At 40.1% G+C, this 23,529-nt stretch overlaps 1 protein-coding gene across 2 annotated transcripts in view; it reads right to left on the bottom strand.

The window, feature by feature from the left end:
• The window catches only part of SRGAP1 (SLIT-ROBO Rho GTPase activating protein 1), a 354,115-nt gene that overhangs the window by 16,820 nt on the left and 313,766 nt on the right, over window positions 1–23,529 (bottom strand). For both annotated transcript variants that reach the window (XM_069080728.1, XM_069080734.1), the window contains exons 16-18: window positions 14,143–14,248; window positions 5,884–6,108; window positions 1,923–2,002 (exon numbers count right to left, since the gene is read on the bottom strand). In XM_069080728.1, coding sequence (XP_068936829.1) covers window positions 1,923–2,002; window positions 5,884–6,108; window positions 14,143–14,248 — 411 coding nt within the window. The remainder of the gene's footprint in view (window positions 1–1,922; window positions 2,003–5,883; window positions 6,109–14,142; window positions 14,249–23,529) is intronic.

Below are 23,529 nucleotides of genomic sequence, written 5' to 3'. Positions count from 1 at the left end.
CTGCTTCAATGAGCTAAAGTAAATGTCGTGGCCAGAGGCTTATAGGAACCTAACCCTGTATTTCCCCTAGGAGTAATTATGCAGTATTTGCTAGTTCAGTATTCATGGCAACTTTTATATAACATAACTATTGCACATGATGAGAATCAACTGTACTTTTTATTTACCATCGACACGAGTGACTTTCTAACAACCTCATCCCTGTACCTGCCTGTAGCCCCAATAACTGCCTTTAAAAACACAGTGATTGTAACTCTTCATCTAAAGCAGGTCTTCCTAACCTTTTTCTTGTGTGTATGTGCTCCCCTTCCCTTTGGCAGTCTGGTGATCCCTATAGATCCCTTCTCAGAATAATGTTCTTAAATGCATAAAATAAAATACATAGGATTACAAAGGAAAACGAATACAGTTATCCAAATATTTTTAAAAAAAGTTTATGGACTCCAGGTTAAGAACTCCTGATCTAAAGAACCAGAGAAAACGACCAAATCTGCTTCGAGACTTTTAGATAAGTGTGAGGACCGTGGCTGATCTGAGAGCAGAATGCTATGATTTATTCTACTCAATTCAATCAACACTTCCTGAGCTTTCTACTCCTGTTAGGTGTTGGGACTTTTGTTGCTAGGTCGTTTCAATTGTGGGGTGCTCTCCTAGGGAACCAGAATTTAGAGGGTGCTAACAGAATTGTTTCTCTTTGAGTCCCACAGACTTTCATCAATGTGTTCAAGGTCACACAAGAGGCACAAAGCTGTATAACCGGGTTCTGAATTTAGGTCATGTGATTCTAGGCCAGAGTAATCTCTTCCTCCGTGAAAACTTCAACAAGAGAAATTGGTCTGTTTATTTTATAAAAATATAGTTTATAAAAGAATAACTAGGTCATAAAAGAACATCCAGGCGGATTAATAATAAATTGGCTTTTTTTGGCCAATCAGCTACTAGGTTTAAGAAATTCCTCCCTTTCGTCATCCTATTTTCCTCTAAGAACCACCTGGGTCTCTTTAGATCAATCAATAAGCTATTCCCCCATATCTTTCATAAGATGGGGCGATCCCAAGCAAAGACAGTATTCATAGGAGGACACTGGCTAACATCTCTTTGGAGATCTCAGATGAGATTGAATGACTGAATAAGAAAAGAGAGGTAGTGGCCTCAAGCTGACCATCTGTCTAGGTGCTGGTGTCATATGCTATGTTTCCATTACCTGTTACTTCATCCAGATGTCAAATACACCAAAATTTCCCTTTGAAGCTTCAATATCATTTGTCTTTTCACTACCTGATCTGTTATCTGTTTCCCTGGGAGACTGATACAGAAAAAATCAGTGATTCGGTTTTTACCAACAAAAACCACTGTTGTAAGTCATCATACTGCGGAAGATGGGAAATACAATGCTTAGGCCAGGAAAAGATACCTGCAATACTTCTGTTAATTTATTTAATTAGGCTTTGGCACAGCTGCACTGGGGCACACCTCTTTGTCTCTCTATCTGTTTCTCTCCCTTTCCATCCAGTATAGTCAGAATGCTCATTTAAAATGCAATGGCCTCTGCAGGCCAGTTATCTTGTACACGACAAATGGCCTACCGGGTTAGTCAAGATATTGGCACTGATACCTAGCATTAACTTTGCTTTAATTCCACATTTTTCTGGGGAAAGTGAGAAAACCCTTCCAGAAGCCTCCAGCTCCAAAACAAGCCATCCAGAGAAAGAAAAAAAGCAACACGAGATAAAGGAAAGTAGGTAAGTGTGTGTGTGGGGGTTTTGAGGGGCTTGGAAAAAAGGCAATCCCTCTGAAAGGGGAACATTGCGTGTCATTTGCAATGACAACTTGCAGATGTAAGTTCTGAAAACGTGAATCTGTTTTAAACACACACACATGCATATACACCCCCCCCCAATATTTTAACAGATGAACCATACCATCTTCACTGGTGTGGGGCTCTGTACCAGCATCCTGATCGACTTCTTCCAAAGTACCATGCTCACTGTATGGGCTGTCACTGTGGAGTAGAGATGGAAATCATTAGGAAGCCACAGACAGCAGATATATAAGAATGGGCAAATGAAACTTTGAACCAAAGGACACAATGCAAGGACATTCATAATTCATAATGCCGGCATCAGTAAGGAGTGGAAGAAACTATGATATATGTATGTCTCTGGTGAAGTGAAGACGGACACCATCCGTGGTACTATGTACCTTCTCAGAGTGGGGGCAGGGAAGGGAGGGATAGAATATGGAACTCAAAGTTAAAAAAAAAATGTTCAAAATTGTTTAACAATTGTTAAAAATGTTTAAATTGGGGAAAATATATTTTTTAAAAGACTCATGTTATAACTGCACTGTGAGGCATTTTATAATGAGGTTTAAGTATAATTTAGAAAATAGCTGTTGAAAATTTACTGGATTAGATCTAAAAAAGACCAACAAATCCTGGTCACCAGGCTATGTGCTAAACTGTGCAGGAGATCTTAAGAGTTGTTCTACTTAATGGAAACAAGATTAGAAGTACCCCATGACGATGATGACAATAGCAAACGTTTATATGGTTCTTTAAGGTCTGTAACATGTTTTACATACATTAGCTCATTTGATCATTATGCCCAGTGTGCAACCATTACCCTCATTTTCCAGATAAGGAAATGGAAACAGAAAATAGCGACAATTAATAATAACCAGCATTGATACCCAGTCATGGTACTATGTGGTTTGGTTTTTTTTTGTGGCTTTTTGGAGGGGCAATTGGGGTTAAGTGACTTGCCCAAGGTCACACAGCTAGTAAGTGATAAGTGTCTGAGGCCACATTTGAACTCAGGTCCCCCTGACTCCAGGGCCAGTGTTCTATTCACTGTGCCACCTAGCCGCCCTGGTGCTATGTTTTTTTTTTAGAAATATGATCTCATTTGTTCATTAAAGCAGTCTGAGAGGTAGATGCTATTATTATTTCCATTTTACGGATAAGGAAACTGAGGTAAACAGGTTAAGTGACTTCCACTTGCCCAGGGTCACACAGCTTCTGAGGCTGGGCTAAAACACAGGTTTTCCTGACTCCAGGCCTGATGGAGTTCTATTCCCTGAGCTGCTAGCTGCCTGGGAATCACAGATATGCAAATGTTTTGTCATACATCACTGAAGCAAATGGGAGCATTTCAGTAAAACCATTTTTCTCAATGACTGGGGTTATTTCATGTATATTAATTGGACCTACAGGACAGAGAGTTGGTCACGGCTGGATGTTAATGTCAGAGGCAGACAATATTGCAGAGACAGCTCTCACTTAGTCTTCCTTGGGTAGCATGTATAGTCCTAGAACCTAACCATGGAAAAATCTCAGTACTATTTCTTGAGACAGCTAGATAGAACATTGGTTTTGGAGTCTGAAACCCTGAATTCAAGTTTGACTTCATATACTTACTACCTATGTGACTCTGGGCATGTCACTTAGCTTCTGTTTACCTCAGTTTCCATAACTGTAAAATGGGAATCATAGCAGTACTGAGTGCAGCACTGTTGTAAAGATAAGATAACATTTGTAAAAAGTGCTTAGCACAGGATCTGACTTGTAATAGGTGCTACAAAAAAGTGTATTGCTTTCCTTCTCCTTATTGCTACTATCAGTAAATAATCTGATTTATAATCCTTACTAGTATTGAAAATAATTTATTTATTGATATTACTGAGAGATTATTAATTATTTGTATTTTGATGATGCTACTTATTGATACCATTGAAAATGTAATTGTTAACATATTACAATTATCACTTATTTTTCCATTGTTTACATCTAACTTAGAATCTCTACCAAATGAAAATAAGAATCTCTGTATCTTGTGGCAGAAATAAAATTAAGTTACAAGGACAACCTTTAGCCCAACACCTGGCCCAGGACTTACTCCTGGTAAAGGGGGGAGAACAACAAAGTGTTCCAGGCAAGGGGTCTAGATGAGTTACAAGGGTAGGGAACCTGTGGCCTCAAGGCCACATGTGGCCCTCTAGGTCTTCAAGTGTGGTCCTTTGACTAAATCCAAACTTCACAGAACAAATCCCCCCCCCCTTTTTTTAAAGCAATCGGGGTTAAGTAACTTGCTCAAGGTTACAAGGTCAGTTATTTCTGGGTATGGTGCTGAGTATCTGAGCCCAGATTTGATCCAGGTCATCCCGACACTGGAGCCGGTGCTCTTACTCGCTGAACCACCTGGCCACCCCTAGAACAAATCCCCTTAATAAAAGTATTTGTTCTATAAAACTTGGCCTCAGTCAAAAGGCCATACCCAAGGGCCTAGAAAGCCACAGGCGGCCTTGAGGCTGCCAGTTTCTCACCCCTGGGATGATTTTCTAGTTCCTCACAAGTAGAACTGTCACAATAGGTAGGCATATGTTCTGAACACTAGACACGCATCAAATATAACTCCAAAAAATGGCAAAATCAAATATAAAGGGTTTGGGGGTTATTCTGGAAACTGACACTATTTTGCCCCTTCAGGAGTGTGGACAATTAGGAGCTGACTATTTTTCTTTTGATCAGTACAATTTCTTTGTCAAGGTTCCAGTTTTTGCAAGGCTGTTGCATAGAAGAGGGATCTGTCTTTTTCTGTCTGTCTCCACAGGACAGAACTAGGAATGGTATGTGCTCCCAAGTTCAGCTTGATGTCAGGAAAGAGCTCCTTAATAAGGAGAGTTTTCCTAGAGTGGAATTAGTGACCTCAGGAACTGGTGAGTTTCCTCCTCAAGGGGGTCTTGGAGAAGCTGCTTAGAAGATTCATCCAGGGTACAGGTTGGACTACACAACTACTGCAGTCCCACCCAACTTTAAAATTCTGTAATTCTTTAACAGCTGAATTTTACTGTATTTGTAGGATATGTCCTATCTTAAAATCATGGGTCAGGCTCCTATTTATCAGAGCTGCAAAACTTGTAAGGCTTATATAAGTTCTTTATTTTATGGAGCTCTAAGTGCTTCTATAGGTGATATTGGGTAGAATCATATCTCCTTGGTAAAGGATGTAGAAAGAGAAGAATGATGACTTGAGAGGAACCAGATATATTCAAGTAAAATTTCCAGCCATTTTCACTTGATATTAGTACACTATTATAAAATAGTACAAATACGAATGACCAAAACACTACCCCTCTGGGGTGGCTAGGTGGTGCAGTGAATAGAGCACAGGCCCTGGAGTCAGGAGAACCTAAGTTCAAATCCTGCCTCAGACACTTAACACAAAATCTATATGGAAACTGAGGTAAACAGAAGAAGCTAAGTGACATGCCCAGAGTCACATGGGTAGTAAGTATTATTATATAATATGCAATACTATATAATAATAAAAATATAACCGAGGGCAAGTCACGTAACCTCAATTGCCCTCCAAAAAAAAAAAAACCCCAAAACCATAAACAAAAAACTACCCCTCCCCAAATCTGACTATAAGGAAAAAAATGTTTTTTAAGATCTAGATGAGGTGATAAACCCCTAGTTTAGACTTGAGTTTCCCTGGTAATAAGTCAGTTTCTAACAATCATCTCAGTGCTACTAAAATTTATCTGTTTCCTAAATTTCATGGAGTTATATTCTTTTAAGGCAGCTGAGTGATACAGTGAATATGTTAGGAAGATGAATTCAAACCCAGCCTCTGAGTAGCTGTGTAACCCTGGGCAAGTAACTTAACTTTGGTTTGCCTCAGTTTCCTCATCTGTAAAATGAGGATAATAATAATAAATACCCACCTCCCAGAATGGTTGTGAGGACAAAATGAGAACACATCCATAGCATGTTTTGCAAACTAGATAGTGTTATATAAATGATAGCTTTCATCATTGCTATTATTTTGAGAAGTGTAACAATTTCGTGATACAAGGCCCTTGCCTTAAATCTCTCCTTACCAGTAGTCACCCCCAGCCATGCACTTCTCATATACTGGGCCATCTAGTTCTTTAGCATCGGGGAAAATAGTCTCATGGTGGATGATGATAGTTTTGATGATTTCATTCACGTGAGCTTGGCAAGACACCTGGTCCTGTATTTCTGGAACAGGCATCAGTGTTGGCCCAAAACAAATGGCCAGGTTATAAGGGTCCATCATGTTCTCATCGCTGTATTGTGAGAGGCTAGGGAAGGAAACACAAGCAACCGTAAACAGATTTTTTTTTCAAAAGAGAAGAATTCAATGATGTTTAAAAATACCCAAGTTCTAAGAATTAAGGCACGAGCCCTTTGATGATCAACTATGAATTATAGCCCTCTCTCCTGCCCTACAGTAGTTCCAACTGAAAACAAAGATAGCTCTAAGTTGTATTGAGTAGCAGCTGAAAGAGAATTGTATATTCAGCTTGCTTTATTAAGTAGCATTCTTGGCAGGCAGGGAAGAGAATTTATGATGGTTCTCAGTACAATTGGGAGCTAGGATAAAATGAACAGAGTTCCATCTGGAAGAGACAAAGTAAACAATCGCCCATTAAATGTCAAGCAGATACATCTGGGAGGAAAAGAAAGAAACCCTACAAGGCTGCTGTGTTTAAATCTCTAGGATCCCTCCTCCCTCCCCCACTTGTTTTTTTTTTTTTCCGATTTATTTCTTACTAGAAAGTGTTAAGAAACATTAGTGGGAAAGACAGTTTATTTGGAAATAAACAACTCTTGGAATTTAAAATCAATGTAAGAGACTTCAAAGCTTGGTCTCCAAAGCTAAGCAACAGTCCCTTGCCCTCCACCCTATCACACACATCAAAGGAACACAAATATTTTCTTCCACCTCTGCAGCATTCTACGATCTCATCCAGGGACTGTGAGCTGCATGTTTTGGAGAGATCCCTCATTAACTTGTTTCAGTGATAAGAGTTCAATCACATGAATATTCATGATTGTGTTATCACGGTATCTCCTCCAGGTTATTTTCTGCAACCTGCATCTTGTCCTCATAATCCTTTGGGATCCCATTTTTAACATTTTAGCTCATGAGGCCCCCACTAATATGCTTTCTATGAACAATCAGTCAATAGATACAATTAGCTCTTGATAAAGCCATTTGCTAAAATGGCATCATGTAATGGCAGCTACAAAACATTCTCCACAAATCAGGGACATACTCTCCCACAAATAAACAGAGTATGCATGGGGAGAGAAGGCTTAAACTCAAGAGTACATGTGCGGGATTCATTTATAGCAAAGGTATCTTGCAACTACTGGAGATACCAACTTGGAAATCCTTCTTGGGTTCCTCTCACAACTCCCCTTATCCATATGCAATATCTCTGCTAAGAAAGTTGTTAATTTGGGTTTCCAAGGTCTGATCTTCTCCATGAACAGCTTTCTTTTCTGCTACGTGAGCATCCTTAAAGATGCTGCATCCTGCAATTGACTGCTTCCATATCTATTTAGACTGTGTGTGTCTCTGCTCCCTCAACTGTAACTTGTCTTCCAAACCAATAAACTCTTCTCCAGCTGTTGAACGAGGTGTTAAGCCTCTGGGCAAACTGCTGCTAGATACCACGACTAATGCGATGGGGAGGAGGGAAATACCTTCTTCCTCCCCTTTAGTGTTCTCCTCCATAAAGAGCCTGGACCCCCTTGAACTTCCCTGGATTAAAAGGACCCTGGATTGTGTCTAATTTGTTTGCTCAGCCAATGCGTTTCCCTTTAATCCACTCAAGGGACCTGTTTATATCCCATAAAGTGACCAGTAGGTGTTAATATCTTGTTAACACATTAACTTCTCATTACCATCAACCAAGGAGGGAGGGGGAAGGAATCCTCTCTTATACCACCATCCAGGTGATGATTATAATTGGGCTTATAAATATGATAAGATGCCTGGTGTTGTCTTCTCTCTTTCTCCATTGAAATTGGGCAGGAAAGCTACATTAGGAAAACTATTTCATCTGGATTTTTAAGTTCTCTCCAGACTAGACAGATGAAAGCACAGTGCCTGGGACAAAATAGGTTCTTGAAAAATGCTTGTTGGGGTGGCTAGGTGGCGCGGCGAATAGAGCACCGGCACTGGAGTCAGGAGGACCTGAGTTCAAATCCGCCCTCAGACACTTAACACTTACTATCTGTGTGACCTTGGGCAAGTCACAACCCCAACTGCCCTGCTTTCCCCCCTCCAAAAAGCAATAAAAAAAAAAAGAAAAAGAAAAATGCTTGTTGAATTGAACTGTATTGAATGAAAAGATGACAAACTGAAGGCGGAAGGGGGGAGAACCACACACTACCGAAACAAGGTTGTGTCAGTCAAAAATGACTCGCCATAATGAATACTGTTATATGCTTTTTGTGAAATTAGTCTAGTTAATGTTATCCATCCTTCATTCTCAGAAAGGACCAATGACGTTGAAAGGGTGATGTCTTGTTAATTAGAAGGGGTTAAAAAAGCACAATTTCCACAACTGTTATACAGAATCCCTAAGTTCACAGTCTCTAAAAAGTCTATCATATAGCATTGGAAAATCACGTTAAAAACTAGGCCAGATCTTTTCTCATACCTTCCCCTATATGTTAGAAACGTCTTTTTCCCCATTTCTGTCTGTTGAAATCCTCTAAGACACATCTCAAATATTGCCTCTTTGAAGCCTTCCCTGAACCCTTTAGTTGCAAACGATTTTTTCTTTCATGGGAATCTCATTACACTTAATATGCTTATAGCATTCTTAGTTGTGCATCTTCTGATATAGTTACCAAGTTTTATTTTGTATTATAGTTAATTGTGTACATGTCCTAGCTTCTCTACTAGACTGTAAGCCCACTGAAGGCAGATGCCATCTTAGTTATCTGTCTTACCCAGTGCCCAGTACAGTGTTTTGCACAAAGGAGGTGCTTAATGTAGAAACTGAACTGAAGATAAGAGAATCAATAGATTTTTTTTTTTAGAGCTAGAAGAAAGCCTGGGGGTTCTTTAGTCTAAGTCTTTCATTTTGAAACTGAGGCAAGAGAGAAAGAAAGAATTGGGGTAAAACATAGAGATATCTATCCTTCATTCTTATTTCCTTATCAGAAAACACTTGAATCAAGGAGGTATGCAATTAATCTTTCAAAGTTTTCAAATTAAAGCCTGCTTGAAAAGTAAGCTTTTGAAATAAAAAAAAATATTACTAACATGTACAAGAAACATTCCACAATAAAGACTGAAAAGGAGAATCGTATATGGAACTGAGATTTTGTGATGTACACTTTGTTTTTAAAAATGACAGCACAATACTTTTACAGCACAGTAAGTTTTGATGTTTTTTTTTTATCATTCTTTAACAAATCAAGTAAATAATTAGCATCCACCTCTTTTTGGGTTCTTTCCAAAAGCCTCACACCCAAACATCACACAACAAAGCCAGTCTCTTCAGAGGGCTGAGGCAGGATGGCAGGGTGCCTTTGTGTTCAGGATGATTTCCCTCTGTGTTTCCATTAGGAGATTTGGGAAGGGTACCATTTGATTCTAAATCTTCTTTTGTGACAGGCAAATTAGCAAATTAACAAACAAGTTCACTTCCAGTAACAGAAAGCAAGTACTCTGAGAGCAGGGATTGTTTCCTTCCTGTAGGCAGCATAAAACCTGGTACATAATAGGCACTTTAAATAGAAGTACGTATAGAATGATTATATATTATATCTATTTTTTTTAAGCAATCGGGGTTAAGTAACTTGCTCAAGGTTACACGGCCAGTTATTTCTGGGTGTGGTGCTGAATATCTGAGCCCAGATTTGATCCCTGGGTCATCCCGACACTGGAGCCAGTGCTCTTACTTGCTGTGCTACCTGGCCGCCCCTATAATATCTATTTTCAAAGTTTATATTTGTGTGTAATGATAGCCATCTCTAAGGGGGGGTGGTGGGAGGGGAAAAAAAAGGAGGAAAAAAAGAAATTTACATATTCATATAATTTAAAAGGAATAGCAAGTTGTACATAATATATTTACAGTATCAAAATAAAAAAAATTTTAAAAGTTGTTTTTACTATGTTATGGAAATACTTGTTTTATTCCATAAATTAAAAATAAGAGGAATAAAAATTTTCAAAAATCAATGGATTATAGGTTGTGTGAAAAGTCTTGAAAGCCATTGGAGAAACAAAAATTGCATCAGAAAAGAGGGGCCTGTTTCAACTGGCTGCAAGATTTTGTGGCATCCTCTGAGATAAAATCTACGAGTTAGCTGGTGGGTTGTGGAATTCTAGTTGAAACACTTGAAAAGGAACTTGCCAGGGATAGGGTGAGGGGGCACATAAACTATGTGTCCTTCCCCTTTCCATTTCCCACTGAGTGAAAGAGGACCCTCTAGCTTCAAAGGTCCTCAAGGAGCTGGCAGATGTTGTACCTCTCATCTTTCCACTGGTGACTTAGCATCATGCCCCCACTATAACAGAGGCTTCTATCTTCTCACTGGTATATTAGAAGCATCCCAGATAACCTGGTAGCAATGTCTGTGTTAGGAGCCAAGGAGAAACAGATGAAAATTAACTATATTTAAGGTGAACTACATGGTTCAGTGGACAGATTACTGAGCCTGAAGTCAGGAAGATCTGAGTTCAAATCCATCTTCAGGCATTTACTAGCTGTGTGACACTGTATGACATTTAACCTGTCTGCCTCAGTTTCCTCATCCATAAAATTGGGATAATAATAGTATTCACCTCCTAGGATTGTTATGAGATATTTGTAATTTATGTATTAGCACAGTGGCTGGCACATAGGAACTATGTATATGTTAGCTTTTATTATTGAGCGCCCCATGAAAAGCAGTAACTAAGAACTGTGAGATTGAGTGGGGCAGAATAAAAGCAGGAATTTGCTTCAGCTCATGCTTCAACCACCTCCAATACCTGTTTAAGAAATGACTCTAAGCAAATTTTAGAGCTACAGAACCCACTAAGTGACAGAGAGAAATAAATCTCCCACTGAAGGTGGCCTGGCAGGCTGACAGGAAGGGTCTATCTCACAAGGCTGGGAGCCGTGCACAGTCCTGAGTGAGCCATGTGGGCCCAGACTCACAGGCCGGCCAGAGCAGACTTCAGGAGAGTGAATCACCAGGAGCTGTGGTGGTTTCCAGACTTCTCAACCCATAAACACCAAAGAGAAAGTAAAAGGTAAGTGGGGAACCCTGTAGATCCAGGGTGAGAGTAGAGTATGGTCCAGCCTCTGCCCCTGGGGCTAGAGGTGCACAGCACTGTGGTGGCTGCAGCTTCTGCCATGTGGCCTGGCTGCCTCTGGAGATCCTGGCCTGCAGACAGTAGGGGAAACAAGTGACCATTCAGAGGGGTAATTGCTCTTGCTTTGACCTGCTTGGATCTGGGTTGCAGTCTTGGGTGATGGTCCTGGGGTGAGGAATGCCAGTGTGCCAGAATTTGTGATGGCTGTAGAGAGGATGCCTGCCTCTGGCAGCAGCTGCGCAAACCCCAGCAATTTGGGACACAACCCTCTCTACTCTGGAAACAGAGTTCTACTGTGGCAAAGAGCTCAAGTCAAGTAATTGGCTAGCAAGATGAACAAACACAGGAAGCACAATCAGACCATAGAATCCTTTTTTTGGGGACAAAGAGGATCAAAACATGGAACCAGAAGAAGACAATGAAATCAAAGCTTCAGCACCAAAGGCTTCCAAGAAAAATATGAACTGGCTACAGGCCATGAAGGAGCTCAAGAAGGATTTTGAAAATCAAGTAAGAGAAATGGAAGAAAAACTGGGAAGAGAAATGAGAATGATGCAAGAAAATCATGAAAAGCAGCCTAACTGAAGAAAATAACACCATAAAAAATAGGCTAACTCGGGGCGGCCAGGTAGCACAGCAAGTAAGAGCACCGGCTCCAGTGTTGAGAAGACCTGGAGATCGAATCCCGGGCTCAGACACTTAGCACCCACCCAGAAACACCTGGCCGTGTAACCTTGAGCAAGTTACTTAACCCCCAATTGCTTAAAAAAAAAAAAATAGACTAACTCAAATGGCAAAAGAGGCCCAAAAAGCCAATGAGGAGGAGAATGCCTTAAAAAGCTGAATTGACCAGATGGAAAAGGAATTTCAAAAACTCACTGAAGAGAGTCATTCCTTCAAAATTAGATTTAAGCAAATGGAAGCTAATGACTTTATGAGAAATCAAGATACTATAAAACAGATCCAAACAAATGAAAAAATAGAAAGCAATGTGAAATATCTCATTGGAGATATTTCACACCTATTTGGCATATGGGCTTGTACCTAAAGGAGGAAGTGTCAGACTTTGGTGGGGTAATGTTTTATGCCAACTTTTTACTGAATCACCTTAGCAAATACCCCTCTCTAAAAAGTCACTTAGGCTGGCTGACTAAATGGATTCTTAACTGATAATATTGACTGGCATTGTGGGGTGGGGATAATAGCATGAGACAATGGCATCAAAGAATCATCCCTGACTCCTCAAGGAGCATCTTTAGAATCCTGGAGGGAAGATGCAAATCAGCTCAGCTCTAGGGACTCAACTCATTTGTGAGAGTGAGTGCTGAGAGAAGGATCTTCAGAGCTAACTTGGAATACCTTTGATTAGAGAGATACTAGGCTTCACCAGTGCTCCAGGACTGGAGAAAGGGCTATCAAGAAAAGAGGTGTATGGTGTAAAGTCAGGGAGCAAACATGTGACATTTATATAGTACCTTAATATTCACAAAGTGCTCTGAATAGATTAGCATGGTGGTTTTGGCAGTTTTTAATAGGGAAGAGAAAAGGCTAGTAGGGATGTAAGCAATTTTCCTGAATGAAGGACAAATGCAGTAAGAATATAAGAGAGTAAAGCGAAAAATTTTGACTAATTTCTCTACCTATAGTCTTCTATCATGTTGTTAATGTCTTTGTACCACTGTGATATATTTAATATACTTAAAAAGATGAGACTACAATTGTGCCTAAAAATAACTGTGACCTAAATAGACCTAGCAGACATTTCTGTCCAAAGCTTTGGGACTGAAGTTTTAGCCACAAGGTTCTCTGTCTTTATTCAAATCCAAGTGAATTAATTTAAACAAATATTTATTGAATGCCAGCATTTATCTATCTATACAGACACCTTGGCTCTGACACTATGGACAGTTCTGAAGGTTTAACACGAGGTTGGTAAATTTTCAGAAGAGGCCATGTCCACAATTGCCCTGGCATTTTTTCAAGAGCTCAAAGCAATCTGAAAATTTTCTCTCCCTCTCCAGGGAAGTAGAGGAGAGAATACCCTAATTTTAGAAAGGGACAATCTAACTGAACAGAGGAAAAGGCATTTCCTCAAATTGACTCGGTAAATCATTGGTGACCCATTTCCCCCCTGACATCCATTGTATTTCTTTAGCTCCAACTGCTTACTTGAAATGCTAACTGGAGGACATGGGGTGGGAGTAAGGCAGAAGGAAAGAGCTTATCTAGGAGCTGGCCAGGATGCTTTTAAAGTACTGGATATGCACCAGGAAATAAGAAAACTAGCCTTTTTGTCTTTTTTAAAACTGAAAGATAAATGGACTAAATAGGAAAAAAAAGTTCCTTTGAAAATCAAAGCTATGTTTTTATATTTCTATTGCATTATTAATGGAAAACTGTTTTAGAAATGCATTCAAATCTTTACAGTATCTCATTCTTCTGAACTCATTTAAAGAATATCTCATTTAATTCAGAGCATAACATTCATCTTTCTTTTATTTCTCCTTCCCTCCCCCACCCCCCCAACAGCATTAAGATTATAGTAACTTTCCACAGTGGACAGGTGCCTAGTTCATTCGGACTTAAAAAACAATCCATATAAAATAGTTAATGTTGGCTTAGTTTGGTGGTTTGTTCCTTTTAAGAAGATGAGGTTATTTGGGGATTTATGGCCATAGTTTCTGCATTTGGGGTTGTTCATTTGTCTGACTGTGATCCCATGACCAAAACACACTAGGCCCTTCTATCATGCCTGCTCCTAAAGCACTTGGGGTAGCACTTTCAAACTAATGGTGACCTTGATTTTCTAGGAAGAAACACTTTCATTCTACATTCAATCTTTTTTTTTTTTCCAGTCTTCAACTGTGCCAATCAAAATATACTTGCTTATGACGGAGAGAACCAAAGCATCCATTTCATAGAGAACCTGAGAACCAAGACAGAATTCAGAAGCAGCATGTAAATGGTTAAATACCAGTATTTCCACAACAGCCTTAAAGATACTTACTGGTTGAGGAAAGCAAAAAGGTACCTCATCACAATAAGGACCGATCTGGGCAAGGTAAGGAGGAGTTTACGGATGTGAAGAGCCCTCTCATAGAGATTATCTATTCCTACAAAGAGAAGACAGCAAACATTGTTAATACTCTTACACCTTAAATAAACAAATTAGAATGATGTCTGTACATTCTAATATATTCTATGATAGGGACACTCTCAGGCCAGATCCTCAAACTTTCCCCATGGCTGTGAAACATGAAATAGCATGAGGGGTGTTACCATTTGCAAGGACATCCCCTCTGCCTTACCACCATATTTCCTTTCATTTGCATTCCTACAGTTCTGGTCTCAAACAAGATTTTTCTCATTTATTTAGTGTAGAAATCGTTTTAAACTTGTTGACATTTCTAAATTCCTCTGAATGGTTCCCCCCCTCCTTTTTTTGGGGAGGAAAGGATCTCTCCTTTGCTGTTTAACTAGTGGACTTCCTGGTGCTTGGCATTTCCAAGTATTGTTTTCTTCTCTACCGAAGCAGACTGTTCTGAAGCTTCTCAGCCTAGCGGTGTTCCTGAGTAACATTACTCTTAGGGATAATATGGTTAACAATGACATTGATGCCACTTTCTCTCACCAACGTTCTATTCTGATGCCTTTTTTTTTTGCTTTGAAGGTAACACTGGGTTCTCTGGGCTTCAGCAAATAGAGTGCAGGCTTTCTGGTAGATCCTACCAAGCTTGAAATATCTCAGTGTCTGAGAACAAATCTGAATTTGGCAAGGCTGGTCATCAGAAGACTGGTTACCAGGTGACAAGGTGGTTTTTCTTTTCCTGTGTTTTTGGTTTGTTTTGGTAATCCTTAAATACACTTTTAAGACATGGAGAACATCAGCAGCAAGAATGCCCACAAATAAAAAAATATGGTACTGGTGAAACAATGAAGTAATAATCCCACCTTTTCTTTTTTTTGGAGGGGGGTACACACAGCATTTTGCATTCTGGATCAGGAGTTATGGGACCCCTAATCTGTGGGAACTCATCAGACAAGTCACTTCACCTATGATTGGCCTAGATGACCTCAAGGTCACTTTCTGCTCTAGATCTAAAATCCTGTTATGTTTTTAAAGAATGTTTTCAAATCCATTGGTTTTTAGAGCCTCATAACAATTGTGTGGCACAGATTGCCAGGTGTTAGAAGCTATATTTTAGAGAGAAGGAAATGGAAGCTCGGAGATCTTAACTCAATCTTTTTTTTTTTTTAAAGCAATCGGGGTTAAGTAACTTGCTCAAGTTATTTCTGGGTGTGGTGCTGAGTATCTGAGCCCGGATTTGATCCAGGTCATCCCAACACTGGAGCCGGTGCTCTTACTCGCTGAGCCACCTGGCCGCCCCTGATCTTAACTCAATCTTAACAGACTGAGTAAGTGGTGGATCTTGGAGCTAGAATTTAGGTCTTCTAACTCCTAGTCCAGGATTCTTTCTGCTCTATTATTTGGTTTCTCTGCTTTTTGAGAGATTGACGAGTATGCAAATGAGAGCCTCATTCTTGGAAACATATGAAAATACTGGCATGATTTCCCCCCTAAGGAGTTTCAATAGTCTTTAATCATCATATTTAATAATAGGAAGAGAAAATAACTGACAAAAGTAGCTGAACAGAGGAGAAAGCCTTCTAGCTTCATCCTCCTATCAGCGCCAATTCAATTAAAAGCTAATTCAGACCAGACAGGCAGGTGATAATCTACAAATTAAAAATAAAATGCATGAACAACTACATTTAATCAACTAATTTTTTTCCTAGCTCCTTCATTGTGTTCCAAGAGTAAAATTAACAGTTTACATTGAGAGGGAGGAAGAAAGGTATCTAGGGTTGCTGTCCACTTATTAAAAAAAATCACTGGTGTGATCAGACAGTTGTTTCTCTGCACAGCTGGGGAGGATTTTAATTGGTGATGGAAAAGGAGGGGAAATACAAGGATAAATAATTCCCAGATGTCCTTTACCAGGATGCAAATGAGTTCTGCACAGTACAAGTAACATCCATCACATAGTCAGGATTTGAAGAAAAAAATTCCCACTCCCAACAGTGACTGGTTATATATAGTTTAAATATATAAATATGCATATATATATGGTTTAAAGTTATATATATATAAATAAAGGGAGGCTAGGTGGCACAGTGAATAGAGCACCAGCCCTGGAGTCAGGAGGACCTGAGTTCAAATCTGGCTTCAGACACTTAACACAAAAACTAGCTGTGTGACCTTGGGCAAGTCACTTAACCCCAACTGCCCTCCAAAAAGCAAAAAAACAAACAAACAAACCCCAAGTTATATATATAGTTTAAATTGGAGCTGTCACATCTTAAGACTATGAATTCTGAAAAGTCCAACTAAAATGTAGCTAAAGAATTGATATGCTATTCATGCTTCCAAAGCATTTCTCCATTCAGAATGGTACCCTCTACAACTGATAATACTATCATTTGAGCACTGTGGAAAACTGTATTTATGATTTGTAATGTGCTTCAGAATGAATCAACCCCTCATGGATGTTATAAGGGAGATGGTTAGAATTGCATTTATTGAATGCAGTGCCTTGTTTCAATACAGTTTTCAAAAACTGGCCTTGTTGGAGATAAATTACTTTCCTTTTGGAGGTGAGTGAACTCTTTTAGGTCCCTAGCTCCCAAATGACAGGTCGCCATTCCAGCTGAACTAAAGTACACTCTTAGTGATCTGGAAAAATTAACCCAATGTAAGAAATTTGTTTTCTGGTCACCCTGAGAACTAACTCCATTCTGTCAATGACTACCATGTGCCATAGTTAAGGTGCGAGGGCAGGTATTTTCAGCCTTCTTTAGCAGAGGAGAAGCTAACGTGTGTGTGTGTGTGTGTATAATCAGATTGAGAGCTTGGAGGAACTTCATAGGTCATCTAATTCAACTCCATTCATTCTTAGAGGGGGTCTATAGAGATTCCCAAAGATCAGAGAGGGGGGAAGGGGCAGAAATCGTCTGACTTGAAATCCATTTCATCTTCCACTCTTACATAGGGATGAAGTGACTTGTCTATAGAGAACCACTGAGAATTTAACAAGAATGACAACGTTACGTGCTCAAGTCATAGCACATTAGGTATTAAATGCTATGAAATATTTTATACAATTCCACTGTCTAATTTCCCCTATCAAGTCACCAATGATCTCTTAATTGCAATTGTAATGGCCTTTTCTTGATCTCTTTGCAGCATTTGACATTGTTAACCACCTTCTTTTCTTGGATACTGCATTCTCTCTGGGTTTTTGTGGCTCTGTTCTCTCTCACATACACTTTCTCTCTCTCTCTCTCTCTCTCTCTCTCTCTCTCTCTCTCTCTCTCTGTGTCTCCTCTCTCTACTCTCTCTTTCTCTCTCTCTCCCTCCCCCCTTCTCTCTCTGTGTCTCCTCTCTCTCCCTCCTTCCTCTCTTTCCTCTTCTCTCCTCCTCCTCCTATCTGTCTGACCACTCCATTTTTTTTTTTGGTTGGATCTTCATCCATGTCAAACCCACCAACAGAGGATCCCCCTCAAGGCTATGACCTGGACACTTTTTTTCTTTTCTCTCTCTATAATCTCTCATTTGGTGACCTCATCAGTTCCCATGGGTTCAATTATCATAACTATAACAGAAGATTCCCAGATCGATTTGTCCAACTTTATTCTCTCTTCTGAGGTCCAGCCCCAAATCACCATCTGTATCTTAAGCTGAACGCCGCTAGGACATACTTCTCTATCCTCCACCCCAGAATCACCTCTTATCCAAACTAACTCCCTTTTTACCACTGAAGGTTTCACAACCCTCCCAGCCACCCAGGTTCATGACTTCAGTGTCACCTGTGGTTCCTTTTTTACACTAACCACACATCCAATCAGCTGCCTAATTTTGCTATTTCTATCTATATAACGTCTCTCATATGTATTCCCATAGTGACTATCCTTGTACAGGTGCTTCTCATCCCTTGTCCTGACTTTTGTTATTTGCTGTTGTTGTGCAGTTGGGTCTGACTCTTCATGACACCATTTGGGGTTTTCTTGGAGATGCTGGAGTGGTTTGCCATTTCCTTTTCCAGCCCATTTTACAGATGAGGAAACGGAGGCAAACAGGGTTAAATGACTTGGCCAGGGTCACACAACCACTAAGTATCTGAGGCCAGATCTGAACTAAAGAAGATGAGTCTTCCTGACTCCAGGCCCAGCACTCTATGCACTACGGTGCCACATAGTTGCAGCAGACTTAATTAGACTCCTTGTCTCAATGGCCCCATTCCAATCCATTCTCCGCATGGCTACCCAAGCACAGGTCTGACCTCATCAGCTCCCTAGTTGATAAACTCCCCATTGCAAATCTCCATGATAAAATACCATCTCTTCTGTCTGGCATTTAAAGTTCTTCACAACTGGCCTTGCTCTATTTTTCCAGTTTTTTCCAGACATATTGGCCCACATGCTGGCCCTCTGATGGGATTCCTCATCTCTCGTTTCTCTGTCTCTGTTGTCTCCCTTCTAACCACTTCATCTTACTATGTCTGGCATCCTTTCAAACTCAGCTCAAACACAAGCTCTTCTAAGAGAACTTTCCTGGTCTTTCTAGCCACTAATATCTCCTTTTCTAAGACCATTTTCCATCTTCTCTGTATTTATCTGGTATATACCGATTCATTTATTTTGTCTCTCAAATGAGAACATGAGTTCCCTGAGAGCAAGGACTAATTTTTTTTCTTTATATCTCTAGCAAACATTTCATAAATGCCTGTTGAGGACGCTTATATTTAGTATTTTATGATTAATGCTATCTTTGCATATTTACTTACATTGAATGAAATGGTAACAGTACTTTTATATCATCTCTAATGAGGGTGGTTGTCACACCGTGAAATAATTACATATTTTGAAGTTTGATGGTAAACATGAGTCATGTCATACATGTTATGACTCATTCTTAAAAGTAAAAATTGGTATCTTGTCAACAAGGCAAACATATGTTGTCCTTAGCGTTTTTGTTTCCAACGGATTCATGCCAAGGAAGAATTTGAAATAAATTACCCGAAGATGGCCCCTGATAGCACACTGCCTCTATATCTGTTATTAATAGCACAGTGCCAACACATAAACTGGGATGAATACATTACTTTAAAAAATGCCACTGCTACCACTTACGATGTCAGAAAAGTGGTAAGAGTTAAGAATACTATTTTCTAAGCTGCCAACCTAACTTTGGGCTGGGGGTTGATGGGTAATTGTGTTAGTCAGAAAGGGCTGGCAGTCATCAGTCTATCTTAGGTTCCCTGGCTTTGTAAAGAATTCCCATCATCATCACTGATGGTCAACCCGTTTCATCCTTGTGAAATCGTAGCTTGGGAGCCAAGTGGTACAATGGATAGAGCGCCTGATGTGGCGTCGGGAAGACCAAAGTTCGCATCCGGCTTCAGACACTTACTAGCTGTGTGATTCAAGGGAATTCACTGAGCCCCTGTGTGCCTCAGTTTCCCTACCTGTCAAATGGGGATAATAATGGCACCTACCTGTCAGGGATGTTGTGGATAAACTGAGATAATAAATGGAAGGAAAGTGCCTGGCATATAGTAAGCATTATATTATTATATTATATTAATAGGATTATATGATTATGTATTAATACTATATTAGTTAGCTATTATCATTATTATTATTATTATTCTGTCGGATATGGAAAGCCATAGTTCCTGCTTCTATGGAAATGCCATCATAATGTAAGATCCTTTGGGTAATTCTTGTCAACTCTAGAGACCATTGTTTCTGGAGTCTGAGGTCTAGGGTTCAAGTCCCCTCCCCGCAACATGATATTTACTGTCACTGTGACCTTGGGTGAGTCATTTAATGTAACTGCGCTGCAGTTTCCTCATCTGTAGAATAAGGGAGTTGGATCAGGTAGCCTCTAAATGGCCCCCCTAGAACTAGGTCTAGGATCATCAAGTAACAGCCTTTGGCTACTTCTTGTCAACTCTCTGCCTCTTGGGATCCCTTGTTTCCTTCAAAATTCATCTCAGGTACCACCTTCTACGCCAACCAAGCAATTGACAATTCCTGACTGACTCAAGCTATGTTCCAGGCATTGTACAAAGGCCAAAACTGAACCAGTTCCTGCCTTCATGGAGCTTAAATTCTACTGGGGGGAAACAACACATGTATGTACACATGTGCAATATTAAAAGGTAATTTTTTTTGCGGGGGGAAGAAAGGATCAGTAAAGCTGGTTCTCAAAGGAAACCAGAGATTCTAAGAATCAGAGTTGAAGAGAGAATGAATTCCAAGCATAGGAGATAAGCCATGCAAAAGACTCAGAGATAGGAGACCCATGAAGATTTTCTTAATCTTCCCATCTAACACTATCCTTCCCTCCCCAAACTCCCTTGAAATCCTTGTGCAGATATTTTGTGTATGTGTGTATATATGTCTATATGCAAATGCTGTAGATAACCTGTACATGTTGCATATATTTTGTACATACCTGTACATGCAATCTGCTTACACACATGTACGCCTATATTCTGCAGTTTATTTGAATACATATGAACATGTATGCATTCTGTATAATAAGCATAGAGCCTATTTATCCCATATAATACACATATGGACACATAGCCTACACACATACTCTATGTCGGTACTCTGTACAGATGTACATGGCATTGCATGCACACACGTGTGCAGCACAAGGTGTACATGTATGTTACACTTTACATGCATGTTATAGTCTATACATTTTGCACGTATTGCATACACACAATTTACACATGCATTACGTGCATATTTACAGGCAGGGATTTTGTCTTTGTACTCCTGGAGTTTCACAGTGCCTAACCTGTAGAAGGCACACGATAATAGCTAATAGCTAACATTTACATAGCGTTTTGCGATGATTGTCTCATTTGACCCTCACAACCATCCTGGGAGATAGGTGCTATCATGATTCCCATTTCACAGATGAGGAGACTGAGGCAGGTGAGTGATGATGTTACCTGCCCAGGTTAATACAGCTAGGAAGCGTCTGAGGGCAGATGTGAATGCAGATCTTTCTAACTCCACATGCTGTGTTCTAACCACTGTGGTGCTGTTTAGTTTGCAGTCACACTTCACTCTTTGTGACCCCATTTGGGGCTTTCTTGGCAAACACACTAGAGTGGTTCACCACTTCCTTCTGCATCTCATTTTACTGACGAAGAAATGAAGGCAAACAAGGTTAAGTGACTTGCCCAGATGAGCTTGCCCACAGTTACTAAGTGTCTGAGGCTGGATGTGAACTCTGGAAGGTGTCTTCCTCACTCCAGATCTGGCGCTCTACATACGCACTTGGCTGCCCACCCACATGGCTACCAGTTCTTCAATTAATGCTTGCTGATTTGTTGGTAAGGTGGAAAAACTGCTGCCTTTGAAGTCACAGCATATGGGTTAAGCTTCCACCCCTAGCTCTGGCCCTTACAACTGATGTGACCTTGAGCCATAAGTTAATCCTCCCAAGTCTCAGCTTCCTTGGGTGTAAAATAAGGGAGCTGAATTAGACAGTCTCGAAGGTCCCTTCCAGCTCAAAATCTACGATCCTGTCATCTTAAATACTCAATAAGTCCTTCCTCAGAGAAGATTTAAAATGCATTAAACTGCCTATGGTGAGTTACAGTTTCTTCTTTCTTGTGATAAAAGCCAAAGCGTCTTAGGCACAAGGAAGAAAGATGAGGAAAAATAATGATAGCATTGCAGAAGAAATTCTGTGCATTATGTCAATGTAAAGTAGGGTGCTATACAACTGAATGGCATTCCTGAAGTAGCAGTGTGGGTCTGGAGGCCATGGAAACCACCAGCTGGCGGTGCTGGAGAGGCCTGAGAATTTCCCTTGGCTGTCTTCTCTAGGCACAGCCATGCCCAGCATGGCTTGTGGTCTGGCTCTGGCATCTGGTACACTCTCCTGGGCCCAAGATTAGGGCCAACATGAATGGTTGTCATGGGTAACCTGGAAAACATCCATGTCTATACCTGCTTGTGAATGAATGTGGAATATAATGCCCCCTTGCCTTCCTTCGTTGGAAGACAAGACAGGCAATTATTGATGGATGCAAGTTCCTACTGTGTGCCAGGCAAATTTGCTCCTTTAGAGCATGTTTTTCCCTGTGAGAAGCTGTGAGTAGAAGCTTTGTTTTATTTTCTCAAGCTGTACCTTGTTTCCAAAATTTTATGAGCTCCTCTATTTGGAAAAAGAGGGAATTCTTAGCTAGACTTGGTGCTTCTGGTTAAAATTCTCCAAGTTGAATTAAACTTCTTGTCTCCAAACTGGAGACTTCACATGTCATCTTTCTAATGCCCTGACAGCTCCATGAGGATGTGTATGCAAAGCTAATCACGGATCATATCTTTGAATTCTGAAAATGGAAAATATCAGATCTTTGGTGGCACCATTTCTAAAGCAGAGAGCAAATGCTAAATCACAGTATGCTATTTCCCTTGCTAACTTATCCTTAAGCATTAAGACATGGACGGAAATTCCATGGTAGCTACATTAAGCAGTTGCCTCAAACATTCCTGACATCCATTGCTAAATACTCAGCTTTCAAGATCAATTTACCAGTTAACGCAATATATTTATGTAAGCATTCAGATTTTATTTTTGCCACATTGCATTTAGAGTCAATGGCTAACATGTGCTTAAGTTATATGTCTGTGTGAGCTTTATGGGGGAAGAAGAGGGCTAGAAAGATGAAGAGAGAAGGAGAGAAAGAGGGGAAAGGGGTAGGAGGAGAGGAAGAGAGATATATTTAGAGGAATACCTTAGTGACAAATGGAATTCATTTGGTTTAATCTTTGCCTTGTTTTCAAGTTACAGGTACCAGAGTCAGCAGACAGAGAGAGAGAGAGAGAGAGAGAGAGAGAGAGAGAGAGAGAGAGAGAGAGAGAGAGAGAGAGAGATGTGTGTGTGTGTGTGTGTGTGTGTGTGTGTGGTGGGGGTTAAGAGGAGGGAGTGTGATTTGTGTATTTCTTTACATAATTGACATTTTATACTGTGACCTCATACAATCATGGATTTAGAACTGAGAAAGACCTCAGTTTAGGTGAATCTCATTTTATCATTTTAAGAACTGTCCTCTTTTGAGAATCACTTTTATTTCCCAATATAGCCCTTGCCCCCAATCGTTCCTTGTAATGGATCATTCTAGTAGTATTGAGTGAGCTCTTATGATGTATCTGACGCTGTGCTCTGGCAATACAAAGAAAAAAGTCCCTGGCCTGAAGAAGCTCACATTCTAATAGGGGAAGACCTTGTACATGAAAAGGTGTACAAGAAAAAATGTGTGTGTGTGTGTGTGTGTGTGTGTGTGTGTGTGTGTGTGTGTGT

Source organism: Petaurus breviceps, unplaced genomic scaffold (assembly GCF_028583685.1).
Source record: "Petaurus breviceps papuanus isolate PSGF00001 unplaced genomic scaffold, PetGlider_PUasm1.0 154, whole genome shotgun sequence".
In the NCBI taxonomy this organism is placed as follows: domain Eukaryota; kingdom Metazoa; phylum Chordata; class Mammalia; order Diprotodontia; family Petauridae; genus Petaurus; species Petaurus breviceps.
The sequence above is the reverse complement of the archived record's forward strand: the minus strand, read 5'-3'. Positions and strand labels throughout refer to the sequence as shown.